The sequence below is a fragment of the Dermacentor andersoni genome, chromosome 2 (assembly GCF_023375885.2).
Source record: "Dermacentor andersoni chromosome 2, qqDerAnde1_hic_scaffold, whole genome shotgun sequence".
In the NCBI taxonomy this organism is placed as follows: Eukaryota; Metazoa; Arthropoda; class Arachnida; order Ixodida; family Ixodidae; genus Dermacentor; species Dermacentor andersoni.
Genome location: NC_092815.1, coordinates 103,482,925 through 103,509,993, shown reverse-complemented (window position 1 = coordinate 103,509,993; position 27,069 = coordinate 103,482,925). Strand labels below are relative to the sequence as shown.

The window sequence follows — 27,069 nt, the reverse complement described above, 5'->3', positions numbered from 1 at the left end:
TGATGTCATCTGCGTATAAAGCGCAGTTTACGTTCGGGATGTCTCGTAGTTTGTCTGCGAGTCCCTTCATCACTATATTAAATAGTAATGGAGAGATGACTGAGCCTTGAGGTGTTCCGACGGAGCCCAGCGTGTAAGGGTCCGACTTAAGTTCTAAGACTCGCAGTCGGGCTTCTCTGTCTTTCAGGAAGGAGCGTACGTACTCCTGAAATCTCTGGCCGAGGCCGAGGCCTGCAACAGACTCCAGTACGAAGCGGTGCGAGACGGTATCGAATGCTTTCGTGAGATCGAGGGCGAGGATGCCTCGAACATCTCTTGTTTTAACGTCGAAGATCTGTCTCTTTAGGAGTAACATAACATCCTGAGTGGATAGGTGGGGTCGAAACCCTACCATGTTGTATGGGAGGAGTTCGTGTTCCTCAATGTAGCGTGACACTCGGTTGTGAATGACGTGCTCCGCTACTTTACCCACGCATGAAGTAAGAGAGATGGGTCGTAAGTTGTCCAGGTTAAGGGGTTTGCCGGGTTTGGGAATGAGGACCACCGTGGCAGTGCGCCATTGCGTTGGTACCTCTCCTGTTTCCCACACGTGGTTGATGTCTTTCGTGAGCAATGTAATGGATTGGTCGTCTAAGTTACGTAACATTCGGTTGGTTACCCCGTCGGGTCCTGAGGCCGACCTGCTGTTTAGGTTGTGTAGCGCCTCTCGGACTTCTGCTTCCGTGAAGGCAGCGTCTAGCTCGGGAGTGGATTCGCACTTTATGCTCGGGTAATCGTTGGGGTGAGCGTCGCCTAATGAAAGGTATCGTTTGGCAATTTCTTCCACGAAAGACTCCTCCGTTCCCCCTTTCTCTTTATGTGAGTGTAGAAGTCGGTCTAGCGCGTGGCTTTGATTTTCCTTCGCATGGCTGTCGTCTAACATGCGTTTCAGGAGGTTCCACTTACCTCCGGTCCGCATGCGGCCGTCGACCGCCGAACAGAGTTCGTGCCATTGGAGTCGTGTGAGTTCCGTACAGTATTGGTCGATGTCTTGGTTGAGGATCGCGATGCGTTTGCGCAGTCGTCTGTTTAGACGTTGCTTTCTCCATCGCGTAAGTATCGAGGCCTTGGCCTCGAGTAAGTGTGCGAGGTGAGGGTCAACCCTTGGGACCTCCAGTTCCGTTTGTATGGTTTTCGTGGCTCTAGTTACGTCGCCCTTTATCGCAGAGAGGAGTTCCGCGAAGGAGTCGTACGTGTTCGTGTCTTCCTTCCGTAACTTACGGAAGGTATCCCAGTCTGTGAGGGTGAAAGATCGGGGTGGGGCGGTCGTGTTTGGTATTTCTGTGCGTATGACGAAGTGATCGCTGCCCAGGTTCTCTTGCGTATTTGTCCATGTGTAGTTTTCTACATCGCGGAGTAACGTGAGGTCCGGCGTAGTATCGCGCCGCGTCGACGTACCTAATCTGGTGGGAAACCTGTGGTCCGTCACCAGGGTGAGGGACAGGTCATCTATTGCGCGCGAGAGGTTGTTGCCGCTCGGCTTGATTGTGGGGTAGCCCCACGACGGGTGGGGAGCGTTGAAGTCACCTGCGATAATGAGCGGCGAGTTTCGTGCCAATGATGTGACTTTAGTAAGGATCGCGTGGAAGGATTGTTTGTAGTGCGTGGAGGAGCTGTAGACGTTTAGTACAAAAATGCTTTGTTTTAAGAGTCGGTTAGGTACAAGCTCGATTAGGATCGCCTCGATGCGACTGTTTTTCGGTAGGACGTCATGAACGATGTGCGCGAATTTTCTATTCACGAGCGTGGCGATGCCTCTCCTGGCGTCCCCTCCTCTTTGGGAGACGGGGCTGTATCCTGCGAGCGTGAGGGTTTCGCATAGAGTTTCTTGTAATAGTATTACGTGCGGCTTTTTGGGTTGAATTTTGAGGTACTGTTGCAGCGAGGATTTGCGTTTCGCGTAGATAGCGCAATTCCACTGCCAAATTTCTAAGGTATCCCGTGTCGTGTTAGCCATGATGGTTTTGCGGGGGATTTATTGGTGGTGAAGGGTGCGTCGTCGTGTCCATCTGTTGTGGCTGACTAGCTTTGTTTTTAATTTTTATGGCGACTTTGTTTTCGACCACCTCTACACGGTTTGCTAGGGTACGAATACTTTCTAGGTTCTCTCGCGTGAGGCGCAGAATTTCGCCCAAGGTGTCTTGCGGTGCGTGACTCTCTTCTTCCGTCTCTGGGAGCGGAGGGGGTTTGCGTTTGGCTGTGCTTACTTTTACGTTTGTATCTTGGGGTGGTGCTTGTTTGGGAGCTTTAAGGCTTTGAATCTGCTGTTTCGCGTCATTAAGCTGCTCTGTAAGCACTTGTATGGTGGCTCGGAGACCAGCTAGTTCCTGTCGTAGGGCTGTTACTATCTCGCTCTCATGCTCGGGCAATGAAGACCGCGTTACCTGTCTGGTAGATGAAGCGTCCCGTTGCTGCTGCTGGTGCTGTTTTCCTCGTACTCGGTCGGCCCACGTCAGTTCTGTGTGGCCGGATGTAGGGCGCCCCCTGGAGCGGGAGCGGCTGCTGCGGAGGGCGCTGCGGCGCTCGTGTGTCGGCGTGACCGAGCGACTCCTTGTGGTCGCTATGGAAATTCCCGAGGTGGTGCTCGACTCGCTGTGACCGGCGCCGTGCCGGCGCCGCTCGGTCCTCGGGAGCGGCTGCGGCCGCGTTGGTTGCGTCTGCGGCGGCGTCTCTGTCGCACGATGTAAGGGACCTGAAACTTGCGTTTACAGTCCTTGTCGGCGGTTGGTTGTGGTCCGCCGCACAGGGTGCAGTGAGGAGTACACTGGTGATCTTCTGGTGGCGTTTTGAGACCACACGTCCGGCACCACGTGGTGTTGGGGTTGGGGCATACATCCGCGCGGTGACCGATGTTGCCACAGTTGTAGCAAACTTCCGTGTGTCTGCGAAAGAGCGTGCATCGAACAATGCTTGCTCCGCAGTAGATGTAGCTGGGTACTTGGATTCCTTGGAAAAGGATTGTCACGGCTGTGGTGTTCTTTATTCTCTTCACCTCCAAGGCATTGGGGTTGCGTTTCGTGACGATCAGTTCTCGGAGTTGGGAGTCGGTGAGCTCGAGGTCAATGCCTCGGCTACGCCTTTGCAGGTGTTATCGGGTGGGGCCGGGTATACTGCGACCCGATACGCGGTATCTTTCATTACTTTTGAACAGCTATGATAGTGTACACGCAACAATGGTTGCTTGCGTACAGTCAAATGCCCATATGCAGCGGCCTAAAGCTCACGGCACGGTTCGAAAACGTGCTCACAGCGAAAGCGAAACAATGTGCGCAGATATGCATGTAGACACGCAGTCGGTCGCTGCAAACCCGTGTGATCGCTGCATTGAGGCATTATTCTGCTTTGTTCCATTTCGTTATTCAGGCAACCCACTACAAGATCATTTATAAAATACTTTGCTTGCAGCAAATGCCTACCTTTCATGCAAGAAACCGGTTCGGGGGATTCCATCGCGGCGACCGCGCGGAGTGGGCGTTCACTGTACGTATTCAGTAAAGAGATAGCTTCTGTAAACCATTCATTGCTTTCTGTTTGCCCAAGATTATTATTTTGACAGTAAAATTTTCTGTGATTTCGAGAGTGCTTACAGAAATGTCCAGGAGGGCTCTCGCATGGCATTTTTATTGAGCGCCGACAGCCAAACCTACAAGGAACGCGCCCCGTTATCCATAGTACTACGCAAGCGAGGCGCTTCCGACAGAGGGCGACTCCGTAAGTCCCCGCCGCCAATATGTAGGTAGGGTTCTAAAGGGGTGAGGGAGTAATCCGGGTAGGCGAGGCAACGATTGAGGGCGTGTTAGCGGCGAGTGTGTAGAATTGAAAAAAAAAAAAAATAAGGTGCGTTATTCAACGTTGGAGGAGGAATGCGAGGTAGCGCCGTGTATCGGCCGGCAGACCTGTCACTGTAGGCTTCTTTGTTTTCGTCGAAAAGGCCTGGAGAAGGGGGGGGGGGGGCATCACCTGCTCCGCTGGAGGCCAGATAATCCGCTGGAGGTCAAGATAATCCCCCTCACTGCAGTGTGGGATTTGTGGCGTTCACCCAAATAATCCACATACACTACTATGGTACTACGGGAGCACGCCCCCAACACTTCCTAATGGCTCCACCTTCGCCCTAACCTCTACCATCAAGTGGCTGATTGCAGCCACCACACAAGACGACCAAGGGATCCTGGTCCAGTAGTGTGGAAAGTTGGGCTAGGTGGTGATTATTCATCATACTTTACTGGTGAAGCAGCGCACTGACACGGACACAGTGAAGACACACAAGACTATACTTATCTACATGGTCGCCTAAATCTATTCTGCATTTGGGGAGGCAGCCAGCGGGCTCCTGGACTGAGGTGCCCCAATACATTGCACACTCAATTTCTAAAAACTAAAGTTTACTTCTACTACTACGGTAGGCATGGTTCACAGCCACCCCTTGAAGTCGCCCCTTGAAAAAACATGAAAAAAAGTACTACAAGAACATATAACTGTTGGCGTACTTCACCACAAGATGTGTCAATGTATTAAAGAAGAAGCAAAAAGCCAAGGTGTCCCAATGAAGCGATGACTTCTGTTTACACTTAGGAATGTGTGGGAAGACAAGGGGAAATTGTCACCGTTTCATAACAACCAGTCTCTAATGAAACTGAAACCAGCTCTGGTTTCTCTCATTAACTTTGAGCGTCATAAAGAGCAACAACAAAGTCCACAAGCAACAGAAATATGCCATATCTGTATAAGGTTCTGACGTAAGGCAACTTTTTCATTTTTTTTATTTTATTTTTTTGGTATGAGCATGTAATAAAAGTAGGCAAAGGTTCTTTGAACATTAATTATTTATTTACATGGTTCACAGCCAACATAAGGAAAAAAAAATACAAACAATGACAAATATTGGAGCAATTAAGTAAGCCTTTTTTATATACATCATTCACTTAAAAAGATACATGTTAAAATTTTGACTGCGAGCACATTTCTGATCACCTTTTCTTTTTCCTTTCCCAAAAACCAGTGAGATTTAAAATACACATAATATACATAAAAAAGGGAGGGATGGGCATATCACAACAAGTCTCCTGCAATGCGGTTAACAAAAGCTGTCGTACAGTGAAACTTCAAGCCAGCATTGACAAAACACTTTGCAATTCATGTCTGCTTCCAGATTCAGAGGTAGCTGCTCTGTACTGTGGCTTCACAATGCTGCCAAGTTCAGAAGATCAATTGCACTTGTCGGATAAGGCACGCCTCGAGTGACATCTAAAAACAATCAACAATTCCATTTCTCTTCCAGTCACAATAAAGTCAGTAAAAAGCAGTAGGGAAAAAAAAAAAAAATAGCTGCACAAACTTGAGACTGCACCAAACATTCTTGTCGGCATGGTGTTTGCCAGCAAAAGGCCTTGAAGCTGCACTGCATGCCTTGCGACAAGAATGGGCAGTCTAAGATAAAAGGGGACAAGGAAAAAAAATGTAACAACAAAAGCTACGCCACTGTGCTATGCGAGGAAGGAAATGCCACTCCAACTTCTTGCTGCAGTCAAAATGCAGACTTTTGCATAATACTTGTTCTTTGGTGACTCACATTTTTCTAGCTTTATTATTATTTTTTTCTCTTTTTCCTTAGGTTGCTCCTTAGAACATAGCAGCAGTCCTTTCTTTTTTTGTACTTCTTCAGTCACAACCATAAATGAGATGACACGTCAATCCGAAATGTGACAAGTGTCAGTGAATCACCAAAACCACAAAAGCGCTAATACTGATGGAGGACCCTTTCATTCCTCGTCATTTCGCAGAAGTTAACAATTCGCTGACAAAAAAAAAAGACAAAAAAAGACAAAAAGGAAAAAAAGGAAAAAAAAAAGTTAAGATCAACACATTGCTTTAGTCTGTTTGCTCGCCAAAAAGCAAATCATGCAAGGCATGATTGTTGGAGCAAAAACAGCACCTCATATGCAGCACTAGTATCCTTTCAGGCATTAAGTTGCACTGTAAACACACACAAAAAAAGGCAAGCTTCATGGTTGCAGCTTTGCATTGTCATCTCACCTATTGCTTTGCATTTGGGATCACCCTAACATGTCACAGAATCAGTAAAAAGTGAACAACAAGAGCAGATAAGCACGTTAATTTCAGCACTTCTAGTTTTTAGGAGTTTATGCATAGCTAGAAGGCACGTAAGAAGTAAAAATATACTTGGATAATGCTTGTGGAGCTTGAACAGGACATGGACATTTGTGCCTGAAATTGCCTATTTCATCTTTTATGCCCCTTTTTTTAATCTTTCTTCTGTTTTGTGGCTTCCATCACGGAAGTGCCACAAGTGATTAAGGCACTTAGGTTGTCTTCATTTCTCGTACTTAGCAAAGGTCCATCGTGGCTGTGTAAATGCAGCTACAACATCTGTACAAGGGTGAAAAAAGGGACGAAAGAGATGTGTACAAGAAGTAAACAACGAAACAATGCGTCTCATGACGATGCGTTACATTGCACGTGCTTCAAACACGTTTGGCACTCAAAAGCATCCTTTACATGACATTCACAAAAAAAAAAAAATGGTTTTCAGGTCTTCAGGAGTTTGTGATGGCTCCTCTTTTTTTTTTTTCTGTCGCTTACAACCCTCATCTCAGTTTCCATATCAGTAAGCGAAGTGTAAAAGAAACAATAGAGGTGGTAACGTATGCAAGGCTCCAAGACTTCAGCCATGAGGCTTCTGATGCTCTTGCATGTGTTGCCGCATGGTGGATGAACTCAATGTAACAAAAGAAAAGACGATTCTCATACACACATGAAAAATAACATTTTCTCCCAGCACACAAAAGCACATTCGCTGGACTGGTAACAAGACTGTTGGCAGAACCATGGTTAGCAATTTTTCCACCAGCTTCAAGGGTTACAATTGACAAAATGAAAATAAGCTGAATTCAAAGCAAGTAAAGTATTACTTTTCTGGTATAATAAGCGCTTATAAGTGCTACTAAAAACATGTACCAAATAAACCATATCCTCTGCTAAAGACTGATAAAAAGCATAGAAAAACGAAGCTACTAATAAGGCATGACTTCATACGTACGTCGCACCTCAGCTCGAAGAACAAGAAAAAGAAAAAAAGATAATATGCGTACTAAGCTGAATAATCAAAAGATCAAGAAAAAAGAAAAAAATATGATGGGCACTATGCCGGTTAACCTCAAACAACGTCTGTGCTCGACGTCAGAAGCAGACTGAAAAGCTGCCGCCATTATGTGAGCTTTGAAGTCAGTGCAATGCACCAAGAAGCTGCTGTGTTAACCATAGGTTCTGGCAACAAGCCTTGCCCCTCCTCAGTCACAGACAGCTTCACAAAGGGAGAGGAGCTCTATTTATGGATGGAATGGACGCTGACAACCTCAGTCATGCAGCTAACTCAAATATACAAGTTCCTCTTTCAAAAAAAGAGAACAGAGAAAGGAGCAGGGAGAAAACAAGGATAAACAACATAGGAACAAATAGGTGCAATATGTGCGCCCCATGGGACAAGACGCAGCCAGTGGGTGCAGCACAAGGCCTTGTTATTGCTCGACATCAATGGTATACTTCCTGATACAGCAACAGACAATAGTTTGTTAAAACCCTCAAAAGATGATGCAGGTCACTCGTGGCTCCTAGCAACGCTGCCCCATCACGTAAGGTATGTGCAAGAATAACAGTGCCACACAATAAGTGGACTGCAAGCCTTGCGCTCAGCTTTTCAAGCTGAGTCAAGGCTGCACAAGGCACACTCCATGTAGACAAACACTTTGAGCAAGCCTTGCCTCTATCTCGAGAAGGGGCATTGGAGCGCAGTACTTTTGCTGCCTTTTGCCGATTGCAGAACACCCTCCCGAAACCTCCCTTTGCACCAAGTCACAACACTAGGGGACAAAGCGTAAACTCGGGCATTAAAGTTAAAGGCTTTAAAAATCACCATGCAAGAGCAGACACGGTTCTCATGCATGAAAACATTTAGTAGTTATGGTAATATACGGCAGCCTTACTGCCACAGAAAGCAAATTTTCACACACTATAGTGTTGCCACAATGGGAAAAGCTGTGTATAGTAGACATTACTTCGATAAGGCACACAAGCATGCACGTCTGCAAAGACAATACACACACAGTGTTGATAAGGCACACAGGTCTAAAGTAAGTTCAGCTCACGTGACACAATACACTTGATGATACAGTGACTGTGCACTTTCTCCAGACTAAGTTATCATCAAGAATGGACGGTACTTGTCCCTGTCAATATGCTTAAAGGTATCTGTAAATTCAACCTCAGATAAACTGCTCATCAATAACGGGTGCATCTAAAATTCATTAATGTAAGGCACTTTAGTGGACAGCAGTGGCTCACATGGAATCCTGCACATAATTGGAACAGGGAGTGATCGCTTGCCACCCAAACTTGGGGGTTAAAATGTGAAAACTGCACAGCCTACAAGTGTTCCCCAATAGGAACACAAGGTACGGGAAGGCATGGAGAGGGTGTTCATGCTTCTTGGCCTACTTGACTTGGGCTTGTCCCACTGGAATCCCAGTTCAATGGCAGTGCACCAGTCTGCTTTTTCTCAGAAGGGAGACAGTCCGAGGAAGAAGTTGGTGGAAAGCTGGCAGAAAAAGAAGGGAGGCAAAGGAGAGTGGTTGTCAGGCACTGTCCTAAAGCCATGTGAGCACGCTGTCCTTGCTGGACGTTAACAATGCCTCCATGTCTGACAGAAGGTCCCCCTGCAGCTCCTCCTAGGGAAGCAAAGAAGAGAACACACAGTGCACAGTGAGCACAGACTACTGGGTTTTGTGGCACGGGGTGCAAAACAGCACAGTGTGGCTGCAGTAATTTAAAATGCTCTTCATGGCTCAAACAACAGATGTCACGTGAACTGTAGTCAGTGACAGGTCAAGAATGCAGTGACAAACGCACCTCAGCGTGAGTCTGTACACATGTGCCAGCAAATCCTTGTCGCTCATTTGTCCCCTTGTAGCGTGTGCATGTGTGCGTTTGTGTTCACTTCTCCCATGGCAGCAAATTACCATCACTCAGTTGCCTACTGTGTGCATGGATGCGTTTGTGTTGACTTATGATCACAGTGCTTCGTGCACTTTGTCTCTGCGGGCTCAGGTACGCAATGAGCTTCTGGGCAAAGACTGTGCCCCCTTTCAATGCAGAGCCCTTCACCGTGCGCCACCAACATTTCTGTGTGCATTTCTGAGGCCTACTACTCGGTGCAAAGGTCTACGCTGTTTCAGCAACATGTCCAGGTGAGCATCTTATTTCCTGCTTGACTCACCACTGTGACAATTCTTTGCACTTTGTGCATGAATTTGTACAGTAAGTGCCAGCAGTGCTAGCCTTTCTTGATTATAGGTGCCCGACAGCCTGACTGCAACATGCTTATTTATGACTGAGGTACAATAGCAGCTTCCCTTCTATGTCTCTGCGAGATGTAAGGAAACTTCCATTTCAAATGTGGAGGAATGGAAAGCGGGTGCATCACATTTTGGAGAGGAGCTTCTTCTCATTCTTGAGTTGTCATTGACTGCAGAATTTTGAGAAATGGGGCATGCTGCACTGTCCTGCTTTCAAACACTTGGTAGATTTGCCCATTATAGCTGGTACACTTCATACGGTGTGAAGATCAAATGGCATTATGCCATGGTGTATACAAGCAAGCACTAATGGTTCGCATGGTTCCTTTCCTTGAGCACTGCTGCCTTGTTTGCCAGTTTTAGAATGGCACGGCAAAGTTCTCAATTTTTACCGGTGCCCGATTCTAATGCAAGTGGCCTAGGTATAAATCCTATCAGTGAAATTGTCTTCTTGGTATGGCCCACAGGGTTATGTTTGCTTTAGTTTGTTGCTCTTGATCCAAAGCTGCATTGCAATAAACATGTAGTACAGTGTCAAGCTCTTATATTAATAAATGTATGCAAGTGAATGAGATTTTTGGCACTGTTGGAGGCACCAGCTGCTTCTGTTCACTGATGGGTCAGAATGATAGAGAGCAGTGAAATGAGGCAAGCCTTGATGACTTCAGAAGGGTTGATGTTGATTAGTCAAAAAAGATTCACATATCAGAAAAGCTGTAATTAAACAGACTTTATTTATCACTTTCCACATCTTTACCAATATTTACACACCTCTATTGGTAACACCATTATTTTGACAGCACAAATAACCATGCCACGTAGTTCAGCACATGCATCCAACTACGAGCAACTTGGACTAAAGCCTAGTTCTTTACACATTGTACTGGTAAGCTACACATTTGTCCAAAACACAGTCACATTACTTATCATGAACTGGCCATTTGCGACCAATTTAAGGGGAGACGTGGGTCTTAGACCAAAAATTGTTAATAACCCATTCTTCGAGGTATAGTGCCGAAAACTTCGACATATATGTAATGTTTTGGGCTTATTTCAAATGTAAGGTTCATTTTCATTTATCTCCTTTGGTTCAAATTTTATGGAAGCTCCTTTTAATTGTCTTCTACAATGATTTGCAAAATATCTGTTCCTTAGATACTGCTAAATAGGAATCAATGGCTTCTGCGTGATTTAAGGAATGCAGTAAGACCAACCTTATTGCTCTGCCTTACCTAGAACACGAGTCACGAGATATTGAATTTGTAACTCATATAAGTGTTTTTCCAGTGACTACTTCAAAGTCTCTAACTCCTCTACATCCTGCCACTTGACCTCCAACTTTCCCTCACGTTTCCATCGCCTGGCTCGCACCTCTATGGCAAGCTATTACAGGCCTTGCTGAATTCTAAGCCTTCTTGCCGAGGCTGACCGCATGGTATGCGACTCAGCTCTGCCAACACCCTCACGGCCAGCATCAAGTGCACCTCCTCCTGCGCCCGTATGCCATCATCATCAGGCCAGCCTCCTTCCATCGACCAGCCACAATACTGTCTCATCGACTGACAGATGCACTACCTGCATATGCAGTCCCTAGCTTTCAGCAGGAGTCTCTTTCGTGCAAGTACACGCACAGTCTTCTCGTCCAGGGTATCAGCAAACAATGATACCAGCCACTTTATCGCCTTTCTTGCCACCAACGATGGAATGTGACAGTGGCGATGTCGCCAACCCAACACTGGCTCCCGCACAGCATGCTATTGGATGTCTCAAACAACATCGCGCCTGCCACTTGGCCCCCGACCGACCCTCTGCACGATCCATACATGCTGTCCGCTGAACCAGCCTCCAAGTAAGCACGAGAGCTCTGCACCTTGGAGACTCCGCTACCTCAGACCGTGCCAACTGTCGCTACCGCGGATACAAGCCATGATCTTCTGCGTCCACCAAGATCAAATAAGCCATAACTGCAGCGGTCAGTACAATCCTCAGCGCTGTTGGCACAGGTCACTCAACCTGCCGACCCCTTCCAAATCTTCACCTGTGTCACCCCGCGGTCGTTCATGCCTCGTTGCTGTATGCCTCACAGCTTCGTCTCACCAGCTATGCTGCATCCCATGTTAAACGTCCTCACCAAGCGACCAGACACTCCTACGAGCCTTAGCTCCACTTTGCCCGGCCAGCCAGTAGCTCACTCATGATGCACCCGGTCGCCAGCTGCGCCGCATCGTTTTCACCTCCCAACAAAGTGCACCGCTTCCACCTGCAACGCATTCATCGTGGCCCGTCCAGCGCTTCGACTGAATTGCTTGTGCGCCGTGCAACGGTGATGTCAGTAGTGAACCTCCTACAACACCCACGGAAGCACCGTCAATGCACCATTTTACTAGCAAGCTTCGCCATTCCTCCGTCCTCAAGACGCATACGCCAACCATCGTCTCGCCAATTTGGCTCATTCCTCCTAACAGCGTGTGTTCATTCACTACCTCATCTGCTTTGTAGCACCCAGTACCGCCCGCCTGAGCTGTGTGGCAGTGACTCGATGCCCTTCACGCCGACTACTCAGACTGACCACGGACCCTTTCGTAACGCAGTTACACTAACTCGCCATATCGCCGTTCTGTCTGGGTGGAGGGCCCTGTAGCGCCCACCAACACCACAACACGGGTACACTAAGGTTGGCGCTCTTAGCCGGCACCTTGGTGCCAGATGCAAAAGACAAGAAATATAAAGATGGGCAGCGCATGCTTGATGCACAAGTACGGCATGCGCAGTTTGGTTCTAGAAGCCTGCTACACTGGTTTTCTTGTTCAGGTGCTCAGCTGCGACCCCTCGCTTCCCGACGTTATCAGCGACCAGGTGATGGTGCATGCTATTATAGCACCACCTAATGGCAGGTCACCGCCGTAGAGCACGTTTTGTGTGACACTCCACTTTCCTCGACACCCTTTTGCTATACCCGCCTCCTCCGATTTCCTCTTCATGCTCTGGTGTACCCTCCTCCTTCGTTTTCCTCCTCACGCTCTCTTCGCTATCACCATCTTTCATCCTTTGCTGCACTGCGCTCATTCATTCTGTCGACTGCGCTGACGTTAAGGCAGGCTTTCAATGCATGAACGGGCGCCTAAGATCTGCGCTCTCAAAGTGTCTGGCCTGCCTTTGTAGTGTTACACAGCCTTCACAAAAGCAATCCAGTTTGACATTTTAGGTGAGAGATGATAACCGTGTCACATTACATATGCAATGGCTGTGCTGTGTTATTGGATATTCTTATCATGGTAGGAGGCAAAATGTATAAATTCACAGTCTAATACACTAAATCAATGATTATTACTCACCTGTAAACTGGGCACAAGATCATCTGAGTCCATGTTCTCAGTCCCCAGGTCAATGCCCGTGCCTTGTAGGCCATCTAAACTCAGTTCACTGTTCTGGTGATTGGGGTCTGTGGAAATGAAAAATAAAGTAAGAAGAAAAGGCTAAGTTCAGGATATCAATACAGATGTACCGCTTAATTATGAAACTTGGATTTTTGAAAATAACCTGTAGTCGCTTGTCTGAATGATTCCCATACCAACAACCAACCCCACAATTTCAACATTGATGTGGGTTTCCTTCCACACAATGCCATTTGGATGAAGTACCTTATACAAACTGCTTTCTTTTTTTACTTGAAACAGCTGATGTGATGATTCCCTGCAACTTTCTAATAAATACATGTGGCATGTGCATTCTTCACAGATTGTACACTAGTAAGCAGCAATGTTAGAGTCTTTATTTCTAATGGTATACAGGCAACTTCTACCTAGAGAGATCTACTCCTTGTTGTTCTGCAGCTTACCTTCATTTCTAATGGTGTACGGGCAGCTTCTACCTAGAGAGCTCAACTCCGTGTTGTTCGCAAGATCTCCATAGTTCTTACACAACCTCACGCTACCCCAAACGCCGGACACTCGGGTGTCTCTCATACTTTTGACCATGTGCAATGGCGGTTCGTCTGGCCCAGCTTATATTGATCCGTCGGATGCTATGTTGCATCTTGCGAACTTTGCCAACATCGCAAGAAACCTTTCTCGCTCCCAGACGGTCTCCTTCAGCCCACTGCTGCCCCTAGTGACCTGTTTTCTAGCATTAGACTGGCCTTGCTGGGACCTTTCCCCATGTAGAATTTCACAGGCAGTTTTAGCGACAGTGACAGAAGGTGTGTGTGGATGACCAGCCAGAGTTGTCTTTTCGAGCTCCATGAGTACTTAAAGGCTGAGAAACATGTTGTGTATACTGATAGATGCGACAAATATTGAAATCATCACACTAGTGCAACTACTCATTGTGAGGCATGTGCATTGAAGGATGATTAAGCGTGTCGCCATTACAGCACAGTGAACGGAGCATGCCCCGTACAGCCACCTACCAACTAAGGATGTTCCTAACAGCAACACTACCAAGTAAGCTCACGTTTTGGTGAATAAAAGGCAGGCAGCAACAAGGGAAGCACATGGCCTTTAATGACATACCATCATTGAGTCCAGCGTCAATGCTGTCGTCCATACTGGAGAGGAAATCCTCTGGGGTATGTGGTAGCGAGTAGTTTGGGCCCAGTCCAAGGCCACTGTCAGCACTTTCCTGGCGTGAGTGGAAGTCTCCACCCAGGAAAGGGTCTGTCGTAGGGCCCACCCCTGCAACATCACTTGCGGTAGGGGACGTTGGGCTTGGGAGGATCTCCTCTGTCAGCGTACGTCGCAGCATCATCTCCTACACACAATATACAGAAAAGATGCACAGTAAGAGAACTGGCCAAAGTAAGGTTGATATCTTAATGCAACAATCAAATTATGCCTTTTCAATCTCACTTCTTTTTTCCTAAGCTTTGGCTAACTTTGGCACTTGTAGTTTAGCTGAAACAATTCCCCATTAAATAGCATGAAAGCTTCCTAAAGTTCCTTGCCATTGTATGCCAACATGTACTGCTGGTCATAGGGAAATTGCTTTAACTGTGACTATGTTCTCAGTGGTTATGGTGTTCCACTCCTGAGCACAATGAGAATGGAAAGCAAATAAGCTCATGCACCGAAATTTTGAAGCAGACAAAGAAAACTACATGCATTCAAAATTCATTCAAACTGCAGCAGTACAGTATCTCAACCTCATATGTAGCTCCGAGATTGAATACCTATTAAAAAAAATTACCTTTGTCAGCATTTATTTTATGAAAAAATTACACCTAATATTTCACTTTGCTGCCATGTTGCTTTGGGATCAAAAAGATGCATTTCTAGTTCCACTACAGATTACCAGTCTAGTCATGTCATGCATGCTACGTGGTTTGATGCATCAAAGCAACCTTTTCTGATGTCATTATTTGCATCTCTGATTATGGCATGTATTTTCTGCAGTACTGAATAATAAATATTATGTGACACCATTCTCTTGTCTGGTCTGGTCTACTCGTTTAAGCCATTTTTGAGCTGGAGATAGCACCATGTCCAATCAACTCACCCAATCCTAAATTCACACTTTTGTTTCTGTTATTGAACATTTTGAACCTTGAAAATTACTAATGATGCTAATCAGCCCTAGTGAATGGGACACGAGACAAAGGTGACACAACAATGCACTAACAACTGAAGCTGCATTGTGATACGTGTCTGAAGAAGTATTAACAGTATCAAAACAAGGCAGGAAAAGGTGAAATAAAATGAATAAAAAAATCAAGACAGGACATGTTGATTGTTTGAGCAATAGCAGACACACTTCTATTTTTCTGATGATAACAGAAGTACTGCCTACGCATTTATTATTCAGCCTGTGAATCTCGTGGGCTTCTATGATCTCCCTTGTTATATAGTCGCCATTGGTTTCCTCCACTCAGTTATCTTAAAACAAGGGCTTGCATTTGAATTATTGCAGTGCATACACAGGTAGCCAGAAACAAGTTTATTCACACACGTAATTGTGTTCTTCGAGCCTAACATTTAGGCAACACCTATGACTGACTTGGAGCTGGTCACATGACAAGGGAATGACATACACCACATCCTTTTTACATTCAACAAGACGGTTTGCATCATAAGAAACCAAGAAGCCCAATGCGATGCTTCATGCATACTTCATGTATAAGTGCAAACTTTGAAAGGAATGGAGCTGTGAATAAAATTTCACCAGAAATACCACAACAAGAACTAGCAGGATGTTCGCACCAAAACTTGGGAAAAAAGAAAACCGCTTCAACATTCAGTATGAGCAATGCAGTGCATTTATGGTACCAAACAGCCACTCCACCCCTATGACTACAGGTAGCCTAGCTTATTATTGTGCATACAATGGAAGGGACAAAAAGACAAACATTGAATAACAAGAGCTATAAACACTAGTACTCAAATAAAGCCTACAGTTAATGCCCTTTATTAAATGTTATAGCACTGTTATGCCCTATAAGAAATCATTATGCTGAAATCGATTGGTGACAAGCTTGGCCAATGCTACTGCCACAATTTTAATGCGATTAGCATTCTTTGCCTACTTCAGAAGTTTTAAGTGAGTGAGTTTCTGTGTCCGTCCGTCCGTCTGTCCTCTTATGCCAGCACATTGACCCAACTTGTTTACCAGCTTGTGCCACTAGGTTTGTGCTCGTGGTGGTGATGCCTTTGTGGTAATTCCATCACCGTCATTCCAGCTTCGTGATCCGACTCCTGTCATGCTGTCGTTGTTATGCCTTCTACGCCGGCCCAGTGACCTAAGTTGTCTAATAGCTTGGGCGACTAGGTATGTGCTTGTGGTCGTGATGCAATCGTGTTCATTGCACCATCATAATTCCAGCTTTGTCATCGAACTCTCCTAAAGGGCCCTTCATCAGGTCTGGCCATTTCGAGCTGACAAGCGCGGAGCATACATAGCGAGATAACGATCGTGTCTGCAAAGTATTACATTGCTACGCGCCACAGAATGATCTGAAAATTCAAACTGAAAGCTGTTTTTCCTTCTCTTCGCGGCCGCCGTGCTTCAAGCCAGACGATGACATAGTCGCGTCCCTGCGCCTACGTACTCGAGTCTGCAGTGTGACGTCGCTCATGGTGACACGCGACATTGAGAATTATTCAAGGCACCATCTGTTAATTTTGTGATATGTTGCTTGAATTGATGAATTGAAGTTTAGAGAAATAATAAAACACACAAACAGAATGTCTATGTGTTATTTGCTTTACTGCGCACTGAAGCAAGAGAGATGTACTTCCACTTCGTCTGCTTGTTCCCACGATCGTGCGGTCACGTGCTGTTTCGATTGGCAAGTAACACCCCAGGCAAAAAGGATGCTCAAAGACCATGCCTAATCGAAATGGAGGACGGATCCCTAATTTGCTATGGTTGTCTCGAGTGGCTGCCGGTCTGGCAGGCACCCCGCAGTGATTACAGGCCCCTTTGTATGTGTGCGACTCTAGGGGAGAACCCCGACCAGACTCGGTACGTGTCACGTGACGTTGACGTGAGCAAGATCCGGCCTACGATTTTAGCAGGCCTATTTAAGCAGCCCCAAATGTATTATTCATTAATTCTCTTCTTCTATATCCTTCATCAACCATTGAATAAACAGTGCAAGTTTTGCACTAGAAATCGTCTCGTCCCTGCCTGGTCGCCATGGTCTACGGGACGCCTGCAGCCTGCCGACAATGCCACGCTACTCAACAGTAACGCCTGTCGAGGTTCGAGAAACAGGCATCGCAACAGTGCGTAGCTACCGAAATTATGCCCTTTTCTACCGTGCTCCAGCGCGTGATCATGCTATGCGATCTGCTTGTTCTGCCTCAGTATTCGTGTAGCACTGAATTATACCACTAATCATGTTTGCTTGTGCACAGTGCACAAAATTGTGCGCTGCGCGAACGAGACAACAGCTCGTGCGCAATGCCATCAGCGGAAATGTGTAGTGCCAGAAAAAAAAAAAAGCGAGGAGAAAAGAGAAGTGAAGGCGGTGCCTACGACGTATGTGTCACGCGATCCTCGAGGTCTAGCATGGGAGAACGCAGGGAAGGAATTTCGCTTGCGGAGGCTAGACAGGGTGAGTGGAGAGGGAGTCTCACTATGCAGTGGAGCCTGCCTGCTGAAATCATGGGTTTGCGGCACTGAAATATTTCTACCTCGGCTATTAATGAGCTGACTTGAAAAATTTTCGTGGCAGAACGCTCCTTAGAGGACACGTAACAACTTCCAGCATATAACCAAAATTTGCTATGGGGCCTGGTGAGGGGCATTTAATGCATCGTGTTCGCGCCGTCGTAGTCATTCCATTGTCGCCGTACCATCGTGAATTCATTGTCACACCACCATCGGGATGTCGTGGTCATTCCTGTGTCGGCACTCCAGCTTTGTCATCCGACTCTCGTCATGCCATTGTCATTACACCATCGTCATAATACAGGCTTTGTGATGCAGTCTTCATCCTGCTGTAGTCGTCACACACTCGTTGTCATACCATTGTTGTGATGCCATTGTGGTTCTTCCGTCATCATCACTATAAATTCGTATCTAACTCTTGTTATGTCGTCACTGACACGCCATCGTCGTCACACGGTCGTCGTCATGCCTTGTCATACCATTGTTGTGATGCCATCGTGGTTTTTCCATTATCATCATTACAAATATGTATCCAACTCTTGTCATGTCATCACTGACACGCCATCGTCATCACACAGTCGTCATACCATTGCCATCATGCCATTATCGTCCTATTGCCTTTGTCATTCTATCAACATCAATCCTTCTTTGCCATTCTATTGTAACCAAACTGCCGCCATTTAACTGTGATTATGCTGCCACTATCATGCGATCACTGTCATTGCGTCATCGTCAAGACTGTCTGTATTATGCACCTGTTGTCATACTGTTGTCATTATGCTGTTGTGGTTGTCATCATTCCAGCTTCATCATTTGTTTGTCATCATGCCGTCATCATCTTGCCATCATCGTCACACACTCATCATCACCCCATTGTCCTCATGCTGTCATCATGCTGCTGTCATTATACCATCATCATCATCTTATTGTCATCATGCCTTCGTCGTCATCCTGCCATGCTCATAGGTGGTCTCGGCAAGTGAGTGCCATAGCAAAGTGGGATGATAGTGGAGTATATTGCATATAGTCAAAGCAACGGAAGTCTCAGAATGACCACTAAAAATGCAAATAAATGTAACATCGGAAATAAAGTGTGTTGCTACATGGCTTGAATGCTAATCACATTACCGTTGACAATCGTCATGAGATAAGATGGCTGTAATTTCTTTGTGGGTTAACATATAGTATATAATTTATAGCATATAGATAACATATAGGTTATCTCAATCACACTGCTAGTACAAACAAATGTGTGTTAATTCTGCACTTTCACCAACAAGTAAGGTGGGGTTTTCGAAACTCAACATTTGGTTCCAGAAGACAAGTAAATAAAAAAATGCACCGATGATTACGCTATTTCCCAATACGAAATTTGAGCGCAGCGCTACATGCGTGTTCATTTTGCGATATGGCACAAACCATCTGTCTCGTGTGGCACATTGCAAACGGAGTGAAGAGTGACGATACTCCTTGCTAATCAGGAGATCGTGAGAGGCAGCACATGGGTGACACGTGGGTGTGATTAACAACAGCAGCCGCAGACAGATATCCACACATGCAGCGTTTTGCTTTAATATATGGTATGGGGCGACGCGTTTGCCGCATGCCATTGGTGAACCGACCACGACGCACTACTCTGGTGCCATCTCGTAGCAGTTGTCGCTGCAGAGCCCATCCTGCGTGGCACTACGCCTTCCTCCTCCACTTTCCTCCTCGCACACTCTTCACTATCGCTGTCTTTCATCACTCGCTGCGCTCCGCATTCGCTCATCCTTTGCTGTGCTCTCCTCCTCCACTTTCCTCCTCGCACGCTCTTCACTATCGCTGTCTTTCATCACTCGCTGCGCTCCGCATTCGCTCATCCTTTACTGTGCTCTCCTCCTCCACTTTCCTCCTCGCACACTCTTCACTATCGCTGTCTTTCATCACTCGCTGCGCTCCGCGTTCGCTCATCCTTTGCTGTGCTCTCCTCCTCCACTTTCCTCCTCGCACACTCTTCACTATCGCTGTCTTTCATCACTCGCTGCGCTCCGCCTTCGCTCATCCTTTGCTGTGCTCTCCTCCTCCACTTTCCTCCTCGCACACTCTTCACTATCGCTGTCTTTCATCACTCACTGCGCTCCGCGTTCGCTCATCTTTTGCTGTGCTCTCCTCCACTTTCCTCCTCGCACACTCTTCACTATCGCTGTCTTTCATCACTCGCTGCGCTCCGCGTTCGCTCATCCTTTGCTGTGCTCATTCACTCGGTTACACTGAGGGAGGGTGAGGCATGCCAACACTCAACGCCGGAATGGGCACCTAAGAGCTGTGCTCTAAAGCTCACTGGGCAGCACATGCCCCCTGCAATGAACATATGCCTGCGAAAGAATGACACATTTCGTGAACTGCTTTTATTGGAAATGGCATGAGCTTTTCCTTTGCTACACGGTATTAGTGCCACACAGAAGCATCTGCACAACAAAGGCACACTGATTGCGGGGCAGCAGGGGGGTTCACGTGCACACCAAACATATCAGTCACACAACGCAATAGACAAATGGGCCAAAACTTTGCATCCACTCACATTACGTGCGGAGTTTCCAAGGAATGCCGTCTGCAAAAAGCAACAAGAACAGGCCAATTTTGAGTTATAGCATGCCCCATTTTCAGTTAGCAAACCAGCCTACAAAGCAACACAGCATTCTCACAACAAACAAGCAGGCACATGAAGCAGAAATACTAGGCAATGGAGTAACACAGGGTAAGGGAGGTTCACATAAATGTGACGGGACTGAACATGAACATCACGCCAGGCATTTATGCTCATTTTTTGTTTCGTTCTGCCTTCACAGGCCTCACTACTGGTAGGAAGCTAGCTGCGCAGGCAACACCTAAGAAATACATGGTAATAACAACCCTGTAGTCAAATAAGGTGATGCAAAATGTATAACACTACACGAAGTTTTGCAGAATGTTAGAAGCATATGCTCTGTAAAAATGATTAGCATGGTGGTATGACCAATAGGCAAAAGTCTGACAATATGTGAAAAGCTACAAGGAACAAATGTGCTGTGAATACCACAGTAATATTGTGAAACATTGTGAAAAACTGAAATAAATACAAAACAAAAATGAATAACAAAACACGGTGTTAATTGTTAACAAGCAGTACTACTATGTAAAATTAAGCATGAATGTGTGATATACACATGCAACTTTAGTTTCATTGTTCAAGTACAGTGATAGCTAATTGTAGCGTTCAACACTTGCATGCACATAAACCAAGCTTGGCAGCTAGGTGGCAGAGCTGTACAGTCGCCGACTGATTTTTCGGACTCCAAAAATTCGGACATGCTCGATTATTCGGTCTGCTTTGCGGCACCGTCATACTCCCCATAGACCATAATGTATAACTGCCGAAAGTTCGGACACCTTGCAACCTCTCGTCTGATTTTTCGGACACTCCTTGAGCCAACTCGATCGAGGGCATCATGCACCGACTCTGACCGGCGCATAGTTAGACTTGTTGAACGCCATTTTTGTTTTGAACGGAGCCTCCTTGCTGCCCCATGAGGTGGCGCTACTGGAAATCCCTGCTCATCATCATCATTTCTGCCTGGTTCGATAGAGTGGCCGTACAGCAGTTCCGGTTTCAGCTTAGTAAGCCATGTCAAGACAATCCAGCATCTGATTTGTTTCTTTCGCGCACGACGCTGCGAGCAGGTCACGTTTTTCGTTTGTGCGACTGGTGTCGGCACGGTGGTGGTTGCTTTGTGTGCTGTGTCGAGGTTTCGGTGTTCCAACGCGGCGTACGGAAACATCGCGTCAAGTGTCTAATGGCGCCGACAGTGCCCGCGCAGACTGCGCTAAGGAATGCCGGCAAGCGGGTGCCGGGAGGCCTAAGATTTGTCGCCTTCCAATGTGCTCCCTACCGATGCGGAAAATGTTCTGCCGAGACTTGTACAGTGGTTGCATTGCGATTCCGGACACCGGCTCATTTGACAGTTTCACACGTGCTGACACTGCTGTACTGACATGCGCAGAAGTCGACGATGGCGAGATCATTCGTCAGGTTTCTGCTGCACCGCCGGACGATGACCGAGTCGGAAGATGACCGAGTCGGAAGATGACGCACCATGTGCTACGCTGCCGTCGCATGCGGAGCGTGTACAAGCAGTGACTGTGCTTTCAGCCGCCTATAGTGACCGTACGACCCTCTCCGAGATTCAGGCTTATCTGATTGCGTGTAAACGGAACAGCGTGAAACGGCACATTCACGATTTATTCAAGCCTACTGCCGAGCCCGAATAAGTGCGTGGAAATAAAGGATTTCATTTTCTTCCCCTTAATCTGCTTTTTCGGACACCTGTTTATTCGGACATTTTCGCAGTCCCCGTGAGGTTCCAATAAACGTTCGGTGACTGTATTAAGTTGGGTGAAAAGAAAGGCTTGAACTCTACTGGTAATGTAGTGCTGCCATCTTTTAGAGTGCTTAAAGTGCTTTCAATTGCTATTTATTGATTTTCATCATGTAGCTGATGAACAATGGTAATACACAGAAGAAAATTAAGGCCCACCTGATCATTTCAACATTTCTTTAAAACCTTCTGCTCCTCTATACATGAATACACCTGATCATATTCTCATAATCAATAAGTGCAACAATATTATATTAAGCTTTAACAAGCGGAACCCTATGGGCAATGCATAAATAGCAAAGGCTTAGCTCTACTTAAACTTGTGTAACATCACAACTTCTACACCTAAAAAACCTAAAAAACAATTACATCTAAAAGAGTTTACATGCTTTGGGATGTATACTATCCCCCAAACAATAATTGTAATCTGTCCGGTTTGAATTTCCTTTATTGAAAACATTGCACCTGCTAATTTCCTGTCAAGCATGTTATGTCACACTGATAACGCACATGCCGTTTGAGATCTGGAAGAACCAGGTGCAGAGCATTAAAGAAAGGAAAGGCGTGCACAATATAGATTATGATTATTGCCTGGGGATAGGATAAGCTTCAAAGGATGCAACCTTTTTTTAGAGCTTGGGCACTCTGAGGAATGCAAGAAAAACAGCATAAAGCATTGTCCGCTGTAAATGCTGTTGTAGCTACCTCTTTCCCTTGTGCATGCCATATTTGTATATTGCCTTCATATAAATAAATGCGTGCTGTTCCGCTTTCGTTGTAAGCAAGGTGTAGGGCTGCGGCTAACTTAGCTCTGACATCAATCCAACTATGGCCACACATAACACATCTGACCACCAGATAATCTTAAATGGGACCAAACTACTCACTCACACCTGGATGTTCCTCACATAGGGAAAAATTTCAACTTTATGGTGTCAGAAATGATAGAGAGATGTGTGTGGGATACATCCTTTCATTTATATCTTCTGGCAAAGATTCACCTCAATTACTGACACTGGCTAGCTGTTTCGATAAGCAATTACTGAGGTTTAAATTGTCCACATGCCACAATATGCAATCAATCACACATGAATGCAAGCACGTCATCCATATCAAAGCTGTTGCATATACAAGGCAAATTGACGTGCAACACAAAGCAAAAGCAATTATACCAAGCAATACGGTACAATCAATGTGATGAACAAAATCATCAACCTCCGAAGGAAACTACAGCAGTGAAGGTAGTCAACTTCACATACAAGCTACACTGAGAACTTGAATAACGATATAGTGCTACTGGCTAACAAAATCCACTTTATGCTGAAGTGTTTCAATGTGTCGTGCACATTAGCAGCAGAAGAACGATCTCTTTATTCAGTAACAATTTAAAACTGCGTCTGTGAAAAAAATATAAGCAGCACCCTGAGAAAAAGTGAACAAAACAAAGACAGGTAGTTAGCATAGACAAATGTAAATGACCTGAAATCAGCTTTATGATACCTTGAAGACGGTTGTAATCAGCTGCTTCCAGAATCCTGGTATCAAGATAATATGTGAGAATATCCAACAGCACTCTGTGTGTTGGAAGGAAGTGGGTTCTTATTAAATGATTGAGATATGACATCAAACTATTTCCTGTGGTGCTATAAGTGATATGGCAGCTTGGGAGCTAATACACAGAGCAGTATACTTAGTTGCTTCACCTGCCATCAAGTTCGACAATTAGTAGCAAGCTAATCAGATAAACGCACGGTTAAGTCTGCTCTTAAAATAAGTGGCCAGATAATAAGCAGAACTTGCTTGTGAACTGACATCTACTTCAGTAGCTGAAGGTCACCAAAATGCAAGCGAACAATTTTCAAATTCAAATTTCAAAAGACAGCTAAAATGAGCAACAATTATAAGGTAAAAGATACTAAAAATAATTCTTAGTTGATATGTCGGCGCATGCAGAGCATGTTTCAAACTGACAGTGCGGGCTAATTTAGAGAAGACACCTAACAATTGAAATTTACTCCAGTCTTTAAATTATTTTTTGGGTAATAGCAGGTGTGGGAATGCCAAAAGTCATCTTGTAGAAACTTTTGGAGCAGACTGTAGCAAAAAAAAAATTCTGATTTTGGAGCAGTCTGTAGCACATATATCTTATTAATGGAGCAGTCTGGAGCAAGCAAATTTTAATTTAGAGCCTTGATATGATTAAGTAGGGTAAAAGTCGCAATACATTAAAGTGCAGAAGAGCAGCTTAAAGGCATTTTTCATACTATTTTTGTATTGAGTGCTGGTGAAGCGATGGGAGGTTTTCCCAATGGATGTCAAGAAGCTACAGGGTTAGTGAAGACCACAGTGGTTTATTCAAAGACATTACTAGGGTAATGTAACAGCACCAACTATAGTTGAAACAGATTTTGCACATGACCGACTTCACTTTGCCACTCACTAGAAGCACCGCGACATGTTTACATTCAGTGATTAGGTAAGCCTTTAAGCCCGCTGAATAAGCTAATGGTAGCAACATTTGTCCTGCCCTAGCCTCTCCTTCTCCTAGTCCCCTCACCTCTCGTCCTCTCAGTTTGTACTCTTTGATCGGGACAATTGCGCTGCGATCTCTCCAAAATCGGGATTTGTGATCACTGTGATCGCTGGGCTGTGGACTGTGATCAAGGCCAACTGTCATGGTGGCGGCACAGACTTAAAATTAAGAAAAAAAGAAAAGAAAAAGGTGCGGCCAGCAGCATGCAGATACTCGCGTACTCGTTTCCGAGGAAATGATGCCAGCACAACCACACGACTATGTTCAACCAACAGGGGAGTGCAGATAAGCCCCGGACTTCCTCGTATGCCCTCGTTCAGTGGCTCGGGCAGCATGATAAAACAATGTTTCTACCTTTAGTTTTATTTAGGGGGCTTATATCCATAGAGGGTGGTGTGCGGCTGTTGGCGCGCACTGACGGTCAGAATACAAAAAATTTTTTTAGAGGATCTTAAAGATTAACGACACAACACCGCGCTAATTATCTTTTGCTGACGCCTGCCCCGACCAAAGCTGTTCTGGTGGAGTGTGGCACAATTTTGGCCATTATTCTGCTTTCGGCGCAATTTGGTGCAGCAAATTGCACATGTGTCAAAGTGGCACAATTGGAACAGAATTCCCACCCCTGATAATAGTGATTTCGTATTGCACATCATGCAGGGCACCTATTTCAGGAAACATTAGTTGACAAACCTTTGTAATGGATCTGAGCTTTCACTAATACAGGAATACTAGTTAGGTGTCCTATGTTGATCTCCTACTTTATGTATTGTTGGGTACAATATTAACACACTTGCATAAATTGAAGTTAAGTCTCTCGGGCAAGTGACCGTCCCCAGGAGAGCACAAATTAAAAGCAGAAAATTATGCAGATACCACACACTGCGAGTTATGTGAAGCATCTTGCACATAGCTGACTATCCAGCATCGCTTGAAGTTCTGTGGAGCATAACCAGGCGGATAAACATGCTTGTTTAAGGTGAGCAATTGCATGTGCAACAAGAGCATGTGTGGAATAACAGCAGCAAGGCGGCAATGATGACGACGAAGATATTGTAATGGTGATGGCATGACAATTAATTGACTTATATACTCCTGTGAAGAAACATTAAAATTGGTTTAGTTACAACATGGATTGATCCCGAAGGCAGTAAAACATAATATAGTGTCTCAATGTACTAGTAGCCACAAGCGAAGGTGGGGGCAAACTGGCATGCTTGCACTTTTTTAAGCAACTTGTTGCTATGCGATGCGAGGCACGGGAAGGACTGTGGTAAGTTGAGTTATTTGTGCATTCCATTTCTGCATCTGCAGCCTAAACAAAACTGGCCCACATACGCACCTGCTCTTTTTAAAGCAAATTGTTGCTATACAACATGACACATGCACCAATCATTTCAAAGCATTTGTTGACACTGGCACAAGAGAAGTGTGCATGCGTATGTGGCCCTAATGGGTCGAATATCAAGCTATATTTCTGGAGGATCAAGGTTTCTATGCAGATGATGGTCATCATAAAATCGGTACGAAGACTAGACAGGAGCAAAGTGTATAAGCATCAAAGCATAACAGATAAGTCGATTTTATGCCAATCACCAAGTGTGGAAGCTATAACACCGTACACGTTGATGAAGAATGAGTGAAAGGCACGAGCATTGTAGTGCAAGGTGAATGTGAGGTCAGCTTGCTGCCAGTCACCAAATGTCACCTAGTTCCAGTGGAAGTAACGATCACTCAAGGAATCACAAGTTTGTAGCAAGGAAAGCTGTCAGCAAAAGAGGAGTGAAGGGGGGGGGGGGGGGGGGGGGGGCTGGAATGAAAGTGCAGCACCACTTGAGCTGATTATGAGCACCACTTGCTGCTGGCCCTCATGTGCCGCGGCTGTAAAGCAAGTGACAATGCAGGTTCGGTAGTGTGTCTAGTGAACGTGCTGCTTGATTTGCCCCGTTACAACGTGCACACGAGCAAGAAAATAACCATGCCGCAGTTGCACACCTGGCGTAGGATCTCCTGCTGCCGAAGCTTGAGGCGCTCCCGTTCCAACTGCAGTTGTTGCAAGCGCATCTTCTGCTGGCGCTGCTGCTGGAGGGTCAGAGAACTGGTTGCAGCTACTACAGCCGAGATAGAGTTCATTGTGTCTGGAGAGGTAGGCCCTGCACTGTTCACTGCATTGCCGGAGCCCTGCATCGGCCACAAGTGACAACATCACTATGGCTGCATCATAGGATTTTCTCTACTCTCTAAACCTGCTAGCTTGGTACAATGACCAATAAAAGTAGCCAGCTTTATTTAACATTATCACAAAGGGATATCTTGTTGATTTGGAGCAATGAATGTGAGAACGTGTAGCAAGAACTGGTGAAAGAGTGCATAACGACTCAGACAGGTGAGGCCCCCCATTGTAGTTCAATATTTGTTAAACTTGGAATTCACAGTGTAAGCATTTTGTTTGCTATTTAAAAGAAGCAATTACATAGACATATAAACAAGGAAAAACAAAAATATTTTGAAGTTCTGCACATCAAAAACATGCCTTTGTTCAGTAAAGTCTATAGCCTGTGACAAAGGGACAGCCTGAGGACACATTTATGCATGGAGGGCTCAGCTTATCTGTCTATGAAAT

General features: G+C 45.6%; 1 protein-coding gene across 4 annotated transcripts in view; it reads right to left on the bottom strand.

The window, feature by feature from the left end:
• Positions 1-4,847: 4,847 nt before the first annotated feature.
• LOC126541512 (transcriptional coactivator YAP1-like) overlaps positions 4,848-27,069 on the bottom strand; it is a 187,788-nt gene continuing 165,566 nt past the window's right edge. The window contains exons 4-8 of one of the 4 annotated variants that reach the window (XM_050188299.3): positions 26,442-26,627; positions 20,080-20,109; positions 13,922-14,159; positions 12,746-12,852; positions 4,848-8,783 (exon numbers count right to left, since the gene is read on the bottom strand). In XM_050188299.3, the coding sequence (XP_050044256.1) occupies positions 8,703-8,783; positions 12,746-12,852; positions 13,922-14,159; positions 20,080-20,109; positions 26,442-26,627 (642 nt within the window). In that variant the 3' untranslated portion in view covers positions 4,848-8,702. The remainder of the gene's footprint in view (positions 8,784-12,745; positions 12,853-13,921; positions 14,160-20,079; positions 20,110-26,441; positions 26,628-27,069) is intronic. The other 3 variants (XM_050188301.3, XM_050188302.3, XM_055076699.2) reach the window with 3 other exon arrangements.